This window comes from Sinocyclocheilus grahami, unplaced genomic scaffold (genome assembly GCF_001515645.1).
Source record: "Sinocyclocheilus grahami isolate Dianchi unplaced genomic scaffold, SAMN03320097.WGS_v1.1 scaffold363.1, whole genome shotgun sequence".
Classification (NCBI taxonomy): domain Eukaryota; kingdom Metazoa; phylum Chordata; class Actinopteri; order Cypriniformes; family Cyprinidae; genus Sinocyclocheilus; species Sinocyclocheilus grahami.
Genome location: NW_015505542.1, coordinates 29,060 through 46,586, shown reverse-complemented (window position 1 = coordinate 46,586; position 17,527 = coordinate 29,060). Strand labels below are relative to the sequence as shown.

Here is a 17,527-nt window from a genome sequence, read left to right as displayed (position 1 = left end):
CTTTGTCTCTTGATGTGTCTGCTGAAAATACAAAAACTGACAAATGAGACAGCCGTTGACATACAGAACGATTATAGAGCTTTAAAACTAATATGAATAGTATAGATGAGATATCCTGAAACTGAACGAATTTGATGAGAATTGTTTGAGTTCATATTGAGATCTATAACCTTTTTGCAGACTTTTTGAGACATTTGAGATAGGGATGTTTTTCTCAGGAGAAATTTCTGAAAAGAAGTCTCCATCTGTTCTCAATTTAATCTCATAACTGTCTAGGAGAAACAACTGAGCAATTAAAGAATATTTTCTTTTTGTATGGCCAATCATGCTCATGGTTTGAAGAGTTGAATCGACATAGCCATGCTCCATGCACTTCTCAATCTCAGATGAACTCTGTGTGTGTCTGTACTGCGAGTTACGGCTTGCCATTCTAATATTTTGTGAATTGAGAGTGCTGAAGTTGCTTCAGGGCTGAAAGTAAATGGTCGTATGTTGGAGTCGTTAAACAGAGAGACGCTGTAATAACAGCCTTTGCTTTTCACAGTCGTTAAAATGAAATCGAAGGGCTAAACAGTTTTGTCATAGCATCGCAGTGAACATTAACCACTTCACCTGGACATCATTTCTCTTCTTTCCAGATGAAGAGCTTTCTCATGCACTACTAATGGCACTGATTCTCTCCTTTTACGAAACAAAACAGACCACCTGATCTCCAGATAATCACCCTATTTTTATCTTTTTTTCTGTTTTAAGGTGAATGTCTTTTTCAGTTTAAACAATCAGCTATGGGAGATGTGAAGGTTTTTGTTGAAGTTTATTTTGTAGATGTTTTACCTCTTCTAAAATGTGTACTGATTAAAAATGATTTTACTTATGACATGTCAAATTTCCAAGTATACCTATTAAAAAGTAATATAACTGTAATATAATGGAAAATGTAATCATGTTCAGTCACCAGAAAAGCTGGTATTTTGCTTTCCACATCATTTCAAAAACTAGCAAGCTGCCTCAAAAATCCTTACTAGGTTATATATATATATATATATATATACATGTTTAGATATTTGTAAGGAAAAAGAAGATAAACATCCTGAGGAAGAAAATACATTTATTGCAGTGAAGCGTTCCAAATCAGTCACTTATAAGATCCCATGATGGTTAGGATGCTGCTGTAGAATGCAGCTCACTAGGTTTTGGAACAGATCCATTGTCAGAGGTGTGGCCTGGTCAGTAGTGCACATAGCACAATGATGACCTGGCTTTGCGTCTTGGGTCATTTCCCGATCCCACGCCTTCTCTTTCTTCCCACCATTTCCTGTTGCTTTAGGGCTGTCCTATCAAATAAAAGGCAAAAAGCCACAAAAACATAGAAAATCATTGATGTGTTGAGCTACACTGAAATTTTAGAGTCATATAAATAACAGGGTCGGATCTCGTAACACTTTATCACTTCATCAGAGTGCCGACAGTAGCTGTTCATCAAGTTCCCCAACTTTTTCCCAAGGATGCTAGTAGAGAAAAACACACCGAAAGAGAGAAGGGGCAGTTTATCTTCTGCCCTCTGATGAGTTAATGGTGACCCTGCTGAGGTTAACCACACCTGCGGCTCTCAGCATTTTAGATTCCTGTGGCCAGCATCTAGAGATGTTCCTTCATCCCCGTCTGCACACATAACACATACTACAAAAAAGGGAAGTTCTTTCTCAGTATTTTTGTTTTGTTTCCCAGTGCAAATGTCATTAAGATGTCTTGTTTTCTGAGAAATTGATCAGAATTAAGTGAAGTGTTAAAGCAAGATCAAATATCTGCCAATGGGCTCAATGGGAAAACCCCTTTTCATACCCCTTTGGCAGATGTTTGCTCTGGTTTTAAACAAACTCACTTAATTTTGTTCAAATTCATTTTGCATCTCAAGTGTGTTGATTTAAGGATATTTAGATGTTTGCATTGGAAAAGAACAGAAAAATACAGAGTAATACATGCGTTTTTTTGCAGTGCATGCAATATTTTTGCCATGACTTTATGATTTTAAAAGTACTGCTCCGAATTAAGACCTTTTTATGCCTTAATTTGTCAAATTTGTTAAATGATAATGTTCAAAAATTATCCAAAGAACATGTCTTAAAAAGCCATGCATTGTGCTGCAAATCATTATAAAGTTGCTGAGTAACATTTTTCAAGTCACTTCAACCAAATGTTACTCACATTTAGTGCTTGGCGAGTGTTAATTTTGGACGCTGTTTTTTCGTATTTTTGTCACTTTTCAATTTTTGCATTTACAGACTTCTATATTTGAACTACACTGCTTTTTGTCATTATAAATGTGTGTTTCATGGTGTCAAGCAAAGACATTGAATGCTTAAACTGTTTTTTTTCTTTCTTTATGTGAGTCAATTGTAACCACTAAACCTCCTTTAACCCTTTCTCTGCCTGTTTGTTTTCTTCAGTTTATCCTCTTCCTCTGTTATATTCTGTCCCTCCATCTCTCGAATCTGTCCTGGCCGGGCAATGTGCAAAAGCGTTATGGATCATGCGATGTGACTGTTTAGCTGACTCTCGTAATTGTAGTTTCCTTGCAAATCTTCTCCATTCTAAATGCAGATCCGCCAACGTTTTTCGCAGTGGAAACCCAGCCGTCCGCTGATGAGGAAGGTGAGTGTCAATGAAGCCTTTAAATGGCGTGTAGGTCAAGCGCTCACTAGGGTTTGAGACAGAGCTAATGTTTTGTGCATTCGTGTGTGTGCTTTAGACATCATCTCTCAGTACCCCACACTCTGGACAGAACAGGTCCGCAGCCGACAAAACAGGACAAGAACACAATGTGAGTTACCGACAAACATCTGTTGTCACTTTTCAACACAAAATGCTAACAGAGCCAGACTGGTTTTGGTATTTAGGAGAAGACAGAAAATCGTAAAATGCTAAAATGTCAGTGGACTTTGCAGTTTGAGTATCAACTTTGTCTCTTGATGTGTTTGCTGAAATAAGAAAAACAGACAAATGAGACACTTGTTGACATACAGAATGATTATAGAGCTTTAAAGAGGACATCGGATGCAAAATTCACTTTTACATGGTGTTTGCATATACGGAAAGTATTCAGACCCCCTTAAATTTTTCACTCTTTGTTATATTGCAGCCATTTGCTAAAATCATTTAAGTTAATTTTTTTTCCTCATTAATGTACACACAGCACCCCATATTGACAGAAAAACACAGAATTGTTGACATTTTTGCAGATTTATTAAAAAAGAAAAACTGAAATAACACATGGTCCTAAGTATTCAGACCCTTTGCTCAGTATTTAGTAGAAGCACCCTTTTGATCGAATACAGCCATGAGTCTTTTTGGGAAAGAGGCAACAAGTTTTTCACACCTGGATTTAGGGATCCTCTGACACAACCAACCTACAATGAAAAAAATCCATTCACTCAATTAATGTCCCCTTTAAAACTAATAGGAATAGTATAGATCAGATATCTTGAAACTGAAAGAATTTGGTGAGAATTGTCATACTGAGTTCATGTTCAGATCTCAAACCTTTTCGCAGACTTTTTGTGACATTTTAGATAGGAGACATGTCTGAAAAGCAAGGCACTTAAACAGAAGTCTCCATCTGTTCTCAAGTTAATCTCATTATTGTCTGGGAGAAACAATTGAGCAATTAAAGAAATCTGATTTTGTAATTTCCTTTTTTATGGCCAATGGATAGTTCAGATCATCTGATCTTTGAAGAATTTAATGAGAAATGATTGAGTGAAACTAATATGAAACTAAAGGAACCACATGGAAAATTACTAGGAGAAACATCTTAGAAGCTGGAGATCCTTTAGTGTCATTTTTACTATAATTTGCTTACTATTATAATATTATATATATATATATATATTTCTAGTTATAGTAATTTTAGTGTGTATCCTATTTCTTTCGATTAGCTGCCAGTGTAACATTACTTATTTGCATTTTTTTAAATCTATTTTTTGTTGTTGTTATTTTTATTATTCTATTTTATTTTCAATTACAGTTTCTTTTTTGTTTGTTTGTTTTAGGGCTAGTTTTAGGACACTAGGAAAAATTGATATTTTACCTTATTTTTATTTATTTTATTTTATTTATTTTGGATGGGAATAGAAAGAGAAAGCAAAAAAGACAAAGACAGATGCTTATCTGTAAGTATTATGAAACTGTTGCTGTAGTTACTCAAACACACACACACACACACACACACTCTCTCTCTCTCTCTCTCTCTCTCTCTGAGATCCAGCTCACTGTGGCACTCAGCCATTGCCTGACATGTTGATCTAATGATGGAATCAACAAAGATGTCATTAAAACCCATCTGGGAAAAAATGACGACATGAACTCAGTAAAAAATCTAATTCTGATGACATTATTACAGAGTGTGTGTGTTTCTGAATAGACTCGTTTGTGTGTGTGTGTGTGTGTGTGTGTGTGTGTGTATCTGTGTGTGAATAGCTTGATTGTAAAGACCTCTTGATTTACAATCAATAAAACGTCAGTGCAGTGCAGTGAACGCTGATGGTTTTGATTACGGCTGATTCGTTGAGGTCTAAAGGGTGATTATCACTATTCAGAGACGCTCAGAATAGAATTGAACGAAAGACAGAGGCAAAGAAAAGATGTCTCTGGGTTAAAAAAAAGAAGCGAAAAACCCTAAAACAATGCTCACATGAAGCCAAAGACCTGACAACACCACAGAGAAATAGAGAGGGTAACTAAACGGATGTGGGAGAGATAATACCTTAGCAAACGCATAGCACTGCATACCACTCAAAACAGCTTAGCAACACCCTGAACATCCTAGCAACCACCCTGAAAACCTTAGCAACTGCACTTAAAAACACTCAGATCAGCTTAGCAACAGTGCAGAAACAGTGCTGCATGACTTTAAATGCATTTTTTGTGATATATTTCAGTATATAGAGTAATATATGTAATATCAGATACTAGTATTATAATATTACAGTACTAATATTTAACGCTTTAAAATCACCGCATAGCAACACCCTGATAACCACATAGCAAAACACTACAAACACTAGTCTATGTTCACAATGTCAGCTTTTGGGATTGCGTTCTGATTAGTCAGGTTTGTTCAGTGCACACGCTCGCCGACTGAATAAATTCTCTCATCATTCAATAAATTCTCTCAAATTCTCTCATCACAAACAAGTGCAGATGTAAGTGCGATGTAAGAGATTTATTTCACAGTGTAGGCAGCTTCATCGATTATAAAAAATTGCTTAAACTCGCGCTAGACTGAAGTCAGTGATAATTTTCTTTGATAATGTAAATGTTCTGCCTGACTTTTGTATATAATTTATTCGCTGTATGAATAACCGAAATGTATGCTTTATAATTAGCTTACAATATGTTTTATTAAATCATAATCAGTTTAAATACAAATTCAGTCGTATTATAAATATTTTATGACATGACATCCATATATAGTAGCCTACTTTCCTAATCATATACAGTATGCGTAGTTAATAGAATACACTAACATTAGACTACTTTTAGCTTGGATTCTGTTCACCCTTCATCTGTGACTGACAACCATATTCTGTGCTGCCACAGAATACATTAGAAAGCACATATCATCTCTCCCTCTCTCTCACAGACACACACATTTTTTTTTTTTTATAATCTTGCTTGCATTAGATCAGGCGGCTCAAAGCATTGCTGGAGAGTTGTGTTGTGGCACATGAGATGATTGGTTCCTGATGCAGAGAAATCTCATGGCTCAAAGGTTGTGCTCCATATGGATCATTCATGTGTTTGGGGCTGTCGTTGTGTCTCTTGGAGGATTGAAAGGAAGCGCTAAGATGCCACTGTTTTGCCCAAACAATGTGTTTTATGCAGCGATTCTCTGCTCAAGGTCACTATCTTCATTCAAAGACACAGCAAATGCAGGCACCCAGAGACGATGTGTAAATATTTATGCTGGTCGAGCAGCAGGAGCCCTGTGCAGTCTTTAACTTCTTAATGTCATAAACATTCCCGCAGGCTGCAGATAAAGCACAAGCTCTCACTTTCACTCTCTCTGACTCTCTTTCCCCCTCCAACATGCTGTCCATCCATCTCTGCACGGCTGTGTCCAAGGCTTCACCGTCCAGTCAGTCATTGACTTCATAGGCAGCGTTCTTGTATGAAGGCCCCCATAACATGAGCTGAAACGAATTCAAATGAGCTTTAGAGATAACCACGAATATTTGATGAATGTAATGCTTATTTCTCTAAAATATAAAAATATATGCATTTAATTAATTTGTTCAACTTTCATTAAATGTATTATTAATTGTTTTAATTAACATCAGACAGCATGCATTCCTTTAACCAGATGAATCACACTCACAGGATCATGAGATATCATATTTAATAAATACAATGCGTATCTATCAGTATATAGATTTCTAAGGTTTTTTAATTGACATTTATACATTGATTTGCACAACTGCCAATTAAGTGTAATTAATTTGAATAAATGTAATACATTTAGATGTATTAAATATTTATTTATTAACACACACACACACACACACACACACACACATATATATACTGTATATATATATATATATATTATAATAAATAAAAATAAGATAGAATAAACATTTTAATGTAATTCAATTTACATTTATTATAAATTCTTTCAACATCGGACAGCATCCTTCCAAAATCATGGAATTAGATATGTCAAACATTGGATTTTTTTGAACTTTTTTTCAGATTTCAGAAAAAGCCTGTTATATTCTAGTCCTCACAAGCTATTGTGCATTGTCTTATGTACTACTTTTATCGAAATTTTAAGGAGACGTTACTTTTTGGAGCTTGACAGCTCCTGGTCACTGTCTCCTTTCATTGTACGGAAAACACAGATGCTTGGCTTCTCTTCACCACAGAGAACACTGACACTTACTCACTTACTCACTCTCTCCTGCAGTATTTCACTCCTTTCCTCTGCCTCACTTTACCTCAGCGACCTCGTGTGATCAGGAGCAGCTGTCAGCACAGGAAGAAGCACGACAACATAAAAACGAAGCAGTTTTTGTGCCAGAATGTGCTCACGGTGGCCTCTACAAACCCGTTCAGTGCCATCCCTCCACCGGGTACTGCTGGTGTGTCCTGGTGGACACTGGACGACCCATACCTGGAACATCCACAAGGTAATGCACTCAATATAGGATTTTTTTTTTAAAGCATAGTACATAAAAAACAGATGAAATTCACCCACAAATGAAAATGTAGATGAGGTTGTTTTTTCATTGGAACAGATTGGAGAAATGTTGCTCACCAGTGGATCATCTGCAGTGAATGGGTGCCGTCAGAACAAAAGTCCAAATAGCTAATAAAAACATCACAATAATCCACAAGTAATCCACATGACCACAGACCATCAATTAACATCTTGTGAAGCAAATAACTGGGATTGTTAGAAACAAATCCATTAATAAGCTGTTTTAAGTTTAAAAAGTTGCTTCTGGCCAAAATATGAGACCATAATCTATTATAACAATTCCTCCAATGAAAAAGCCCATCCACTGTTGTCCTCTTCAACATCCATCTACATATTTGTTTAGAACTCTTTTGGACTGTTTTTGCTTGTAAACGGTGCATGATCTCTTGATTCAGGTGAGACTATTTTTCACTGGATCGGACAGCATCCTTCCAAAATCATGGAATTAGATATGTCAAACATTGGATTTTTTTGAACTTTTTTTCAGATTTCAGAAAAAGCCTGTTATATTCTAGTCCTCACAAGCTATTGTGCATTGTCTTATGTACTACTTTTATCGAAATTTTAAGGAGACGTTACTTTTTGGAGCTTGACAGCTCCTGGTCACTGTCTCCTTTCATTGTACGGAAAACACAGATGCTTGGCTTCTCTTCACCACAGAGAACACTGACACTTACTCACTCATATTGTGTCTCCTGCAGTATTTCACTCCTTTCCTCTGCCTCACTTTACCTCAGCGACCTCGTGTGATCAGGAGCAGCTGTCAGCACAGGAAGAAGCACGACAACATAAAAACGAAGCAGTTTTTGTGCCAGAATGTGCTCACGGTGGCCTCTACAAACCCGTTCAGTGCCATCCCTCCACCGGGTACTGCTGGTGTGTCCTGGTGGACACTGGACGACCCATACCTGGAACATCCACAAGGTAATGCACTCAATATAGGATTTTTTTTTAAAGCATAGTACATAAAAAACAGGTGAAATTCACCCACAAATGAAAATGTAGATGAGGTTGTTTTTTCATTGGAACAGATTGGAGAAATGTTGCTCACCAGTGGATCATCTGCAGTGAATGGGTGCCGTCAGAACAAAAGTCCAAATAGCTAATAAAAACATCACAATAATCCACAAGTAATCCACATGACCACAGACCATCAATTAACATCTTGTGAAGCAAATAACTGGGATTGTTAGAAACAAATCCATTAATAAGCTGTTTTAAGTTTAAAAAGTTGCTTCTGGCCAAAATATGAGACCATAATCTATTATAACAATTCCTCCAATGAAAAAGCCCATCCACTGTTGTCCTCTTCAACATCCATCTACATATTTGTTTAGAACTCTTTTGGACTGTTTTTGCTTGTAAACGGTGCATGATCTCTTGATTCATGTGAGACTATTTTTCACTGGAGAAAGCAATATAATAGATAGAGGACTCATATTTTAGCTTGAAGCAACAGTTTGAAGTTAGAAGCGTTGTTTTCACTTCACAAGATAATAGCACGAGCCTAGGAGGATGACAAGGAGGGATGAGTGTGGGGGAGTGGCCGTGGCGAAGAACAGAGGAAAAAGGAGTAGAGTGCAAAGATTAAAAAACTGCAAAAAGGAAACAAGGGAGTGATTTCCATTTCCAGCATGAATGAAGTCGTTGATTAGACTCAAAATAATAGGAGCTGCAATATTCCATCCCTGTACGTGGACTAAGTGATATGTTGAATATTTATATATTCAATATTAGTTTATATAAAAAATAAAGTCAGCAAGATTTTTTTAAAGAAAGTATTACACACATTAACTTAGTTAAAAGTCACAGTAAAGACATTTATAATGTAAAAAAAAGTTTTTCATTTCAAATAAAATATTTTACTTCAAGATCCTAAAAAATGCACTGTTTCCACAAAAAATTAAGCAGCGCAAATGTTTTCAATTTTGGTAATAAAAAATGTTCCTTAAGCAGCAAATCAGTATATTAGAATGATGGTGAAATATATATATATATAAAACAGATATTTTGAATTTTTAATAATATTGCACAATAAATGTAGCCTTGGTGAGCATCGGAGACTTTTAAAAACATATAAAAATCGCACAATTTTTTGAACAGTAATTCATAATTAAGGAACAACGACGAGAATATTAATATCATGATTTTAAAGATTTTACCACTAGCATGTGTTAACTTCACTTCTGATTCATTCAAATTAGTTCATTTCAGAGCAAATGTATAAATATTATATTATATTATACTATTGCTCAGACATAATATCCACTTTTATGAAAATATAATGTGGTGGTACCGTGTTATTAGTTGGAATAGTACTCTGGCATTTAAACATCTACCATGATTCTGAATAATTGTAATACATGGTAGGCCTGTCACGATAACAACTTTTGGTTGTGCGATATATTTCCCCAGAAATAATTGCGATAAGCGATAGTGTTGTCATTTTAAAGACCATTTTATGCCACTGAATATATAATCATAATGTAACAGCATAATAATGCAAGAAGGCCTACACACTTCCAAATGACAACAAACTTTACATTTTTAAGAATATTTAGATCATGGAATTTAAGTATCAAAATATGAGATATCAAAAAGTGCAAAGTAACAAGTATAAAAAAAAGAAAAATGCACTTTCATGGATGCATTTTTTCCTGACCTTCTTTTCTCTGTAAATTAAGGGTGCACACTATTGCTGAGAAACACAATCACTACTCAGCAGTCAGATGTCTGTATGCACAAAGGCACAGATCCCTAAACAAGGCCATATCTTCAGATGAAACTTTTTTGTAGAAGCATTTTTTAAATTTGAACTAGCACCTCATGACTACACCACGTTATGTACGAGAAGCTGCAAAAGACACAGGCGCAAGTGGAATGTAAAAAACATGGTGACATTAATTTTTAAGTAAATATAATGGGCGATATATTGCGTCACCAAAAATGATTGAGGTCATGTACATATATTGCGCGATAAGTCGATATATTGATTATTGCGACAGGCCTAATGCATGGTATAAATACTATGGTATTACAGTATCATGGTATTTACTAACAAGAAGTACCCTGTGTACTTCTAAGATACCATGGAAATACCATGGTACTTTTTGTTAGTGCAAGTACATGAGAAATGCTTTTGTGCTTTGTCCCAAAAAACAGAATGTGTAGTAGTAACCCTGGTCAGACTTTGACTAATAGGATTATCTACATACTTTAATTAAGATTACGTGGTGAAACAGGCTTTTGAAACAGTGTGTGGGGTGTGAGAATGTGTGTTACTTTGCTATATTTTTTTGGAATCAGACAACACCTCCCTTTGGAAATGTCTTCAAAGGTGAAGGGATTCAAAAATAAGTTTGAAAGATTGCTCAGTGAGGGAGTGACAGTCTTATCTTTTATGAGCTTATTAATTGTATGCTGTCACACTGATTTATGTAACAATATGGAACATTTTAGAGTGTCAAAAACCAACAAATAAAAGCTGTCACTGGGGCAGTACCCTTTCAAAAGGTACATTTTTGTACCTTTTTTACTCCTAAAGGTGCATATGAATGCATTAAAGATACATATTAGTATCTGAAGTGCACATTTTAGTGGTACTTATTACTACCTTTTGAAAGAGTACCACCATAGTGTCAGCTTTTGTATCTTTTTTTCTGAGAGTGCAGTATGGAAAGTGATATTAAAGACAGTAAAAACTAATAAAATAATGACCAGTGAAGAAATACGTTGAGTATTTTGTAATAAACAGCCAGTTTTTCTTAGTGGATTGTACACAATGCACCAAAAAAGTAGTGGAACTATTTAAAATGCACGCTTATTTTCAATTAATTGTAACTGAGTTTAATATTGTACAGACTTATATCACGGTGATATGAATCTGTACTGCATAGTAATGACCCAGCTCAGTAAACACAGACTAATTGCTGGTCTTATTCTCCACTACTAGGCTAGCTTTGCCACTATGCACTCTGGTAAAAATGCCAATATCTCAATATGTTAATGAATAAACCTCTGTTCCTCAGAGGTGTGTGTGTGTGTGTGTGTGTGGACATTAAAGCTGCCAGCAGCATGTGTACAGGTGCTGTTGTGTGAGCAGCTCTCTGGTCACGGTTAGTTAATTGTGGTGTAGAAGGGGGGCCGATGGGGGCCAGTGGCTGCTGGCAGCTAAACGTCCACAATCCACAGCCAATACCGCAATTCTCATGACTCTGCTGCAACTTGAGAGTTTTTATGTAAGTTCTAAAAGCTGTAGGATTCTGGGTAACGCAGAAATGTTGTAAAATGCAGGATCTGGATGGGTTTACTCTGTGAATTTAAATTACTCAGCATTTAAATTAGCTGGAGAGTTCAAATGAATGTCTGAATTTTTATTTTATTTTAATTTCTCAAGCTCACTTAAGTGAAAGAAAGAAAAAAAAACGTAGGGCTATTACTGATGTATTTTATCTTGTAGAGAAAAAAATTTGTGTTTTGGCCAACAAAAATATGTCATTCCTGCAGCACTGGATTGCTTAGCACATACACATATATATCATATCATAACACTGGATATGTTTTTGAACCAAATCAAACAGGCTTATATTAGACAAATCATAGCTGTATTTTCTTTACACATGTAAGCAGTGCAGTTCAAACTCTATAAATTCATACTAAAATGGAATACGAAGACACATTAAAAATGGCATTTTCTGACTGATGTAAAATGCCAAGAGCAAAACGAATTCTTAAAAGGTCAGAAATGTTGGTTATTTAGTGTCTAGACTACACTAAACGTTATGTTGTTTTTATTGAAAAAGCAATAAGAATGCCGTTCCTCATATGAACAGGTGGCACGGATATTTTATTGTGTCTGGTCTCAGTGAGGAGCAGAATCTCACGCAGATCTTCAGCACGACACTCACTCGCAAACCTCCGCACGTTTAAATGCCATTTTACCTTCTCTTTTCTCTCGTGTGAGGCTGTCTGTTTACCTGATCACGCTCGCTCTCACACACACCTGTTCACGAGGACCTCGGCATGCCTTTACTTCTTACACCAGAGAATCTGTTGCCTCTGGGCCTGACCATAAACAGACCAGCATGTGAAGACTCCTCCTTGCAAACACACACAGACACACAAACACACTTTCCCTTTCTTTATCTTGCTTTATTTGGACAGATGGATATGAGAAAGGAGGTGTAGGAGTGTGTTAAACTCCCTTGGTTTTTCAACAGCCAACTCTTAATATCTAAAGAGCAGGATGGCCAATATACAGTACATGTAAATATACATAACACAAGCTACAGAATGAGATGGACACAAATTTGCCGAAATAAAACACTTACTGTAAACCAGATTTATTTAAAAGAATGTTACTGACTAAAAAAGAAAAATTGCCTTTTTTTGGTATATATAATTTTAGTATATAATCATCATATTATTTACATGTTAATTTTTATTTTTATTTTTTACATTCAATATTTACTCATTTATTGCATGATATTAATGAGGATTATAGGGGGGATCTTAACTAAAGTTAATTGCTTCCTAGCTAACAGGGAATGTTCTCAGAACTAGTTATGAACAAACATTCCCCCATAATGGTAATATAACATTTGTTAAAAAGTTATCTGGTCTTTAATAATGTGAAACATTAGCACAAAAATGTTATTTATACATTGTTCATAGAATGATTTTCAACATTTTTTTGTTTCAGAATGTTTAGAGAACATTCAAAAGTATACGTTCCCGTAATGTTTTCAAAATTATCAAATTGAATAGTCCCTTATCGGTTGCCGAGAACATTCAAGAAAACATTTTGGCAAAACGTAATTTGAACAAATTTTTGTTAGCTGGGTTAACTGTCATGAAAATGACCAAATCCATAGAATCCTACAAATAGGCTTAATTTTCATTATGCTTGTGCAAAATATAATTTCTCATTTCTGTGGTAAATTATGACCTGGACATGTCTTTGACTGGTTTGTGGGTTTCACCCAAACATCCACATAGGCCTCAATTCCCACAGACAGCAAGCTTTTACCTGTGACCATAAACCCAAATCCTCGGTTTGATTGGCAACTGTCATCTTCCTCGGACAGGATAGGGGAGGTCTGATTTGTATGACAAGGCGGTGAAGAATCTCTAAAGCCGTAACATTGTTTAACTCTCCTACTTTCCACCATCTTTAAGTGCAGTTGGTGTAAAAACATCTGACAGCTTTACATCTTTCAGTGTTTATTGGGCCACCTATGGCGCCAGTACATCAAATAGCCACTAGTATGTGTAGCACTATATGCATTCACTAGCTGAACTATATATTAACAAATAAGGACCATGGTTGTTTGGATATGTATTATGTTAGTAGAGTTGTATTCATCATTCATTAAGTACTGCAATCATTCAGTACCATAGTATATACACTGTAAACTGTGAAAATGTGCATTTAGTCTGGTGCATTTTTAAAAATGCAAAATAACATTCAGATATTTGAATGTTTGGGATTGGTCATTTATTCCTGTGATGCAAAGCTGAATTTTCAGCATCATTACTTAAGTTGTTAGTGTCACACGATCCTTCAGGAATCATTCCGGTTTGCTGCTCAAGAAACATTTCTTAGTATTATCAATGTTGAAAACAGTTGTGCTGCATCATATTTTTGTGGAAGCTGTGATACTTTTTTTTTTTAAGGAGACTTTGATGAACAGAGAGTTCAAAAGAACAGCGGTCATTTAGAAAATAAATCTTTTTCAACATTATTAACATCTTTTCTGTCGCGTTTGATTAATTTAATGCATTTCTTGCAAATTATTCATTTTTAATGAGGTCAATAGTGACAAAATCACATAGTTCAGTAATTAAAACCAGAGCAGTAGAGTTACATGAGGTAATTCAGTCCCAACAGCTGTTTTTGAGGTTTCATAGCTGTTTATACTGATAACCTGAAGGTAAATGTCACATAAAAGGAAGCCTTGTTCTCTTTTAATCTTTTTCTCATGGGATTTTGTTAAGCAACAACTTAGTGTCACTAAAATCCAATAAAAAAAGAATATTTAGACCGTTTTACAATCAAAAGTGTAGTACAGTTGAACTAAATAGTTCACTCAAATTAATTTTTTCAAACATGTTATTCTAAACAGTTCTTTTAAAGAGTGCAGCTCCTTTTGTAACATTCGCATCTCTCTATTTTTCAGGATGTCCTGGGGAGAAGAAGACAGAATTCCTGACCAGCGTGTTGGACGCGTTGTCCACAGACATGGTCCATGCAGTAACTGACCCGGCCTCTGCCGGCAGGTAAACAAGAAACTGAGAAAGGACAAATGTAGATGTAATGGACCGGTTCTTGAATTTAACTGACCCTGCCTACAGTGTGGTGTAAAAATATTTTCTTAGTTCATTAGCTAACTGAATAGAATAATTGATGTTGCTATTCAGGCCCCTAACGATCAAAAGGCAGCAAATGAAAACTTCATTTATTATTTATATACAGTACATGTTTCACAGGCATTTAACCAGAAAATAAAGTGCGTATAAACATGTTCAGTGTTTGATTTTTCCTCCATTCAGGATGCTGGAGCCTGACCCCAGTCATACTCTGGAAGAGCGAGTTGTGCACTGGTATTTCAGTCAGCTTGACAAGAATTCCAGCGGCGACATCGGAAAGAAAGAAATTAAACCGTTCAAGCGCTTACTGCGCAAGAAATCCAAACCCAAGAAGTGTGTGAAGAAGTTTGTGGAGTACTGCGACATCAGCAACGATAAAGCCCTGTCTCTACAGGAACTGATGGGCTGTCTGGGTGTCACTAAGGAAGAGGGTGAGTCTCACTGTTTCCTAAAGGATGTCCGAGAAATAAGGGCATCTACTGTTCATATTAGACTAGTATGACTAGTTTCTAATAATAGGGAATAATTTGATTTGAAATGGTAGAGGAAAAAATGCAAGGTGATGCTCCATTGAATGCACTTTGAAGTGAAGTGAAAGTGAAGTGACGTGTGGCCAAGTATACACTCTTAAAAATAAAGGTGCTTCAAAAGGTTCTTCAAGCGATGCCATAGAAGAACCATTTTTGGTTCCACAAAGAACCATTCAGTCAAAGGTTCTTTAAAGAACCATCTCTTTCTTACCTTTTTGTAATCTGAAGAATCTTATTTCGCCACAAATAACCTTTTGTCAAACAAGGTTCTTCAGATGTTAAAGGTTCTCTATGGAACCATTTAGACAAAAAGGTTCTTCTATGGCATCGTGAAGCACCTTTATTTTTAAGAGTGTAGTGACCCATTCTCAGAATTTGTGCTCTGCATTTAACCCATCCAAACACACACACACACACAGCAGTGGGTAGCCAATGGAGCAGTTGCTCAAGGGTCTCACCTCAGTCATGGTATTGAGGGTGGAAGAGAGTGCTGTACATTCACTCCCCCCACCTACAATCCCTGCCAGACCCTGAGATGAGACTCAAACCCACAACCTTGGGTTACAAGTCCAACTCTCTATCCATTAGGCCACGACTGTCACTGGTTTTTGCAAGCCTCTTTTGCTCACCAAGGCTGTATTTATTTGATCAAAAACATAGTAAAAACAGTTATATTGTGAAACGTTTTCAGAATTTACTATTTTAATATATTTCCCAATGTTACAATGATCAAGCAACATTTCTGACCAGTGCTGAAAACAGTGGTGCTGCCTGTTTTGTGAAAACCATAATAAATTTTTTTTTTCTCAGGATTCTTTGATGAATGGAAAGTTTAAAAGAACAGCATTTATTTGAAATATAAACCCTCTGTAATAAATTCTTACCGACCCAATACGATTTTTGAAAATCAGGTCCAGTTGCGCTTTTGGAATTCCAATATGCGAGATCCAATTAGTTTGAAATCCTGTAGAACTAAAAAATAGTAAATTACTTTCACATAATTATGACTTAGCAACATGATTTCTCTTATTCAAATTAAAACAGGCATGTTTTTCATTTTTATGATGAAATCCGTGGATTTACAGCATTGTCTCACGAGCAGCATAAACTCAAGAGTTCTGCTTTTTGACTGGATGAGAGAAATACTGAGCTCTACCTATTGAAGGTTCAGCCTGAGATTGTTTGAAGACTGTGTGGTCGTTTTAATGACCATGAGCGCTTGCGTTTGTTTAATAACATTCTCAGAAATAACCCGTATTGCCTTCATGTAATGGGGAACCGGCTTGTAAAACATTCTCATTGGTTTTTCCTCAGGGGCAAAAACAGGTGAAGGCACAACAGCTAGTAAACTGGTGAGTTAATGTCAGTGGCTGTTAACATTCACAACATGCATTCCAGCCTTTCTCTCTTTTTTTTTCTTCCTTTTTTTTTACAGAGCAGTAGATTGAAACCAATTACTAATACAAGTAGATAATTGCATTTATAAATTAAAGCCATTGTTTTAAAATCGCATTTTACTCATTCTCTCATTTGACTTTTTTCAGAACCTGTCAAAGAAGCAAGGCTGAAGTGGTCGCAGCGATTGTTCCCGCGGTCCCGTCCTGCAGATGCTGCCCCCACCAAAACGACGATGGAAACCATAGTCTTTGCACTTTGTACTTTAAAACAATGTAAATTCACTTTGTAGAAAAATAAGGTATTTAAACAGACTGCTGAATATGTGAATGATGTAGTTAGCATTTTTACGTCCTTACAACAAACAACAAAAAGAATAATAATAATGTAACACATACAATGTATGTGTCCTTTGTGAGTCTAAAATAAGTATACTTTTCTAAGTTGTACAAGTTGTATTACATGTTGCATTTGTCAAGACCAGCTTTGTTGTTACGTATTTTGTTTGTCTTTTCTTTGGCTAATTTCTGGGTAGCTTGTAATGTATCTAAACTGAGTTTTTTTAGACGCCTCGATTTAGTTTTTATACCAAATCCCAACTACTGCCTGAGCTTGGAATTATTACTGATTGTAGTCCTGTACCACACGTGAGATCATTTTGTTGAAAGTGCTTCATGATGATTAGAAATAAAGAAGTCTTTTATAATATGTTGTATCCTTGTTATTGTGAGAGTGTGTAAGAGTCTGCACTGAATCTGCATGCAGAAGTCGTAGAGGAAAAACAAACAAATCTTAATGACATCTAAAAATTTGTTTTAATTTGAGAGGCACATGCATTATTTTGTTTTTTCTATTATTTTGTATTTCCATCAGTGACCTAAAACTGGCCTCATTCTTTTATCTCTGGCTGTAAATTATGATAAGCAGATCTGGTGCTGGATCTGTGAGATTAGATGCCGCACTTTGTGGTTTTAAC

At 35.9% G+C, this 17,527-nt stretch overlaps 1 protein-coding gene across 1 annotated transcript in view; it reads left to right on the top strand.

Annotated features, from left to right (window-relative positions):
• The window catches only part of smoc2 (SPARC related modular calcium binding 2), a 37,825-nt gene extending 20,603 nt beyond the window's left edge, over positions 1-17,222 (top strand). Inside the window, exons 6-14 of the mRNA XM_016230111.1 lie at positions 2,602-2,652; positions 2,750-2,821; positions 7,001-7,187; positions 7,828-7,879; positions 7,960-8,182; positions 14,437-14,536; positions 14,810-15,057; positions 16,471-16,508; positions 16,701-17,222. Of these exons, the coding sequence (XP_016085597.1) occupies positions 2,602-2,652; positions 2,750-2,821; positions 7,001-7,187; positions 7,828-7,879; positions 7,960-8,182; positions 14,437-14,536; positions 14,810-15,057; positions 16,471-16,508; positions 16,701-16,724 (995 nt within the window). The 3' untranslated portion in view covers positions 16,725-17,222. The remainder of the gene's footprint in view (positions 1-2,601; positions 2,653-2,749; positions 2,822-7,000; positions 7,188-7,827; positions 7,880-7,959; positions 8,183-14,436; positions 14,537-14,809; positions 15,058-16,470; positions 16,509-16,700) is intronic.
• Positions 17,223-17,527: the final 305 nt, after the last annotated feature.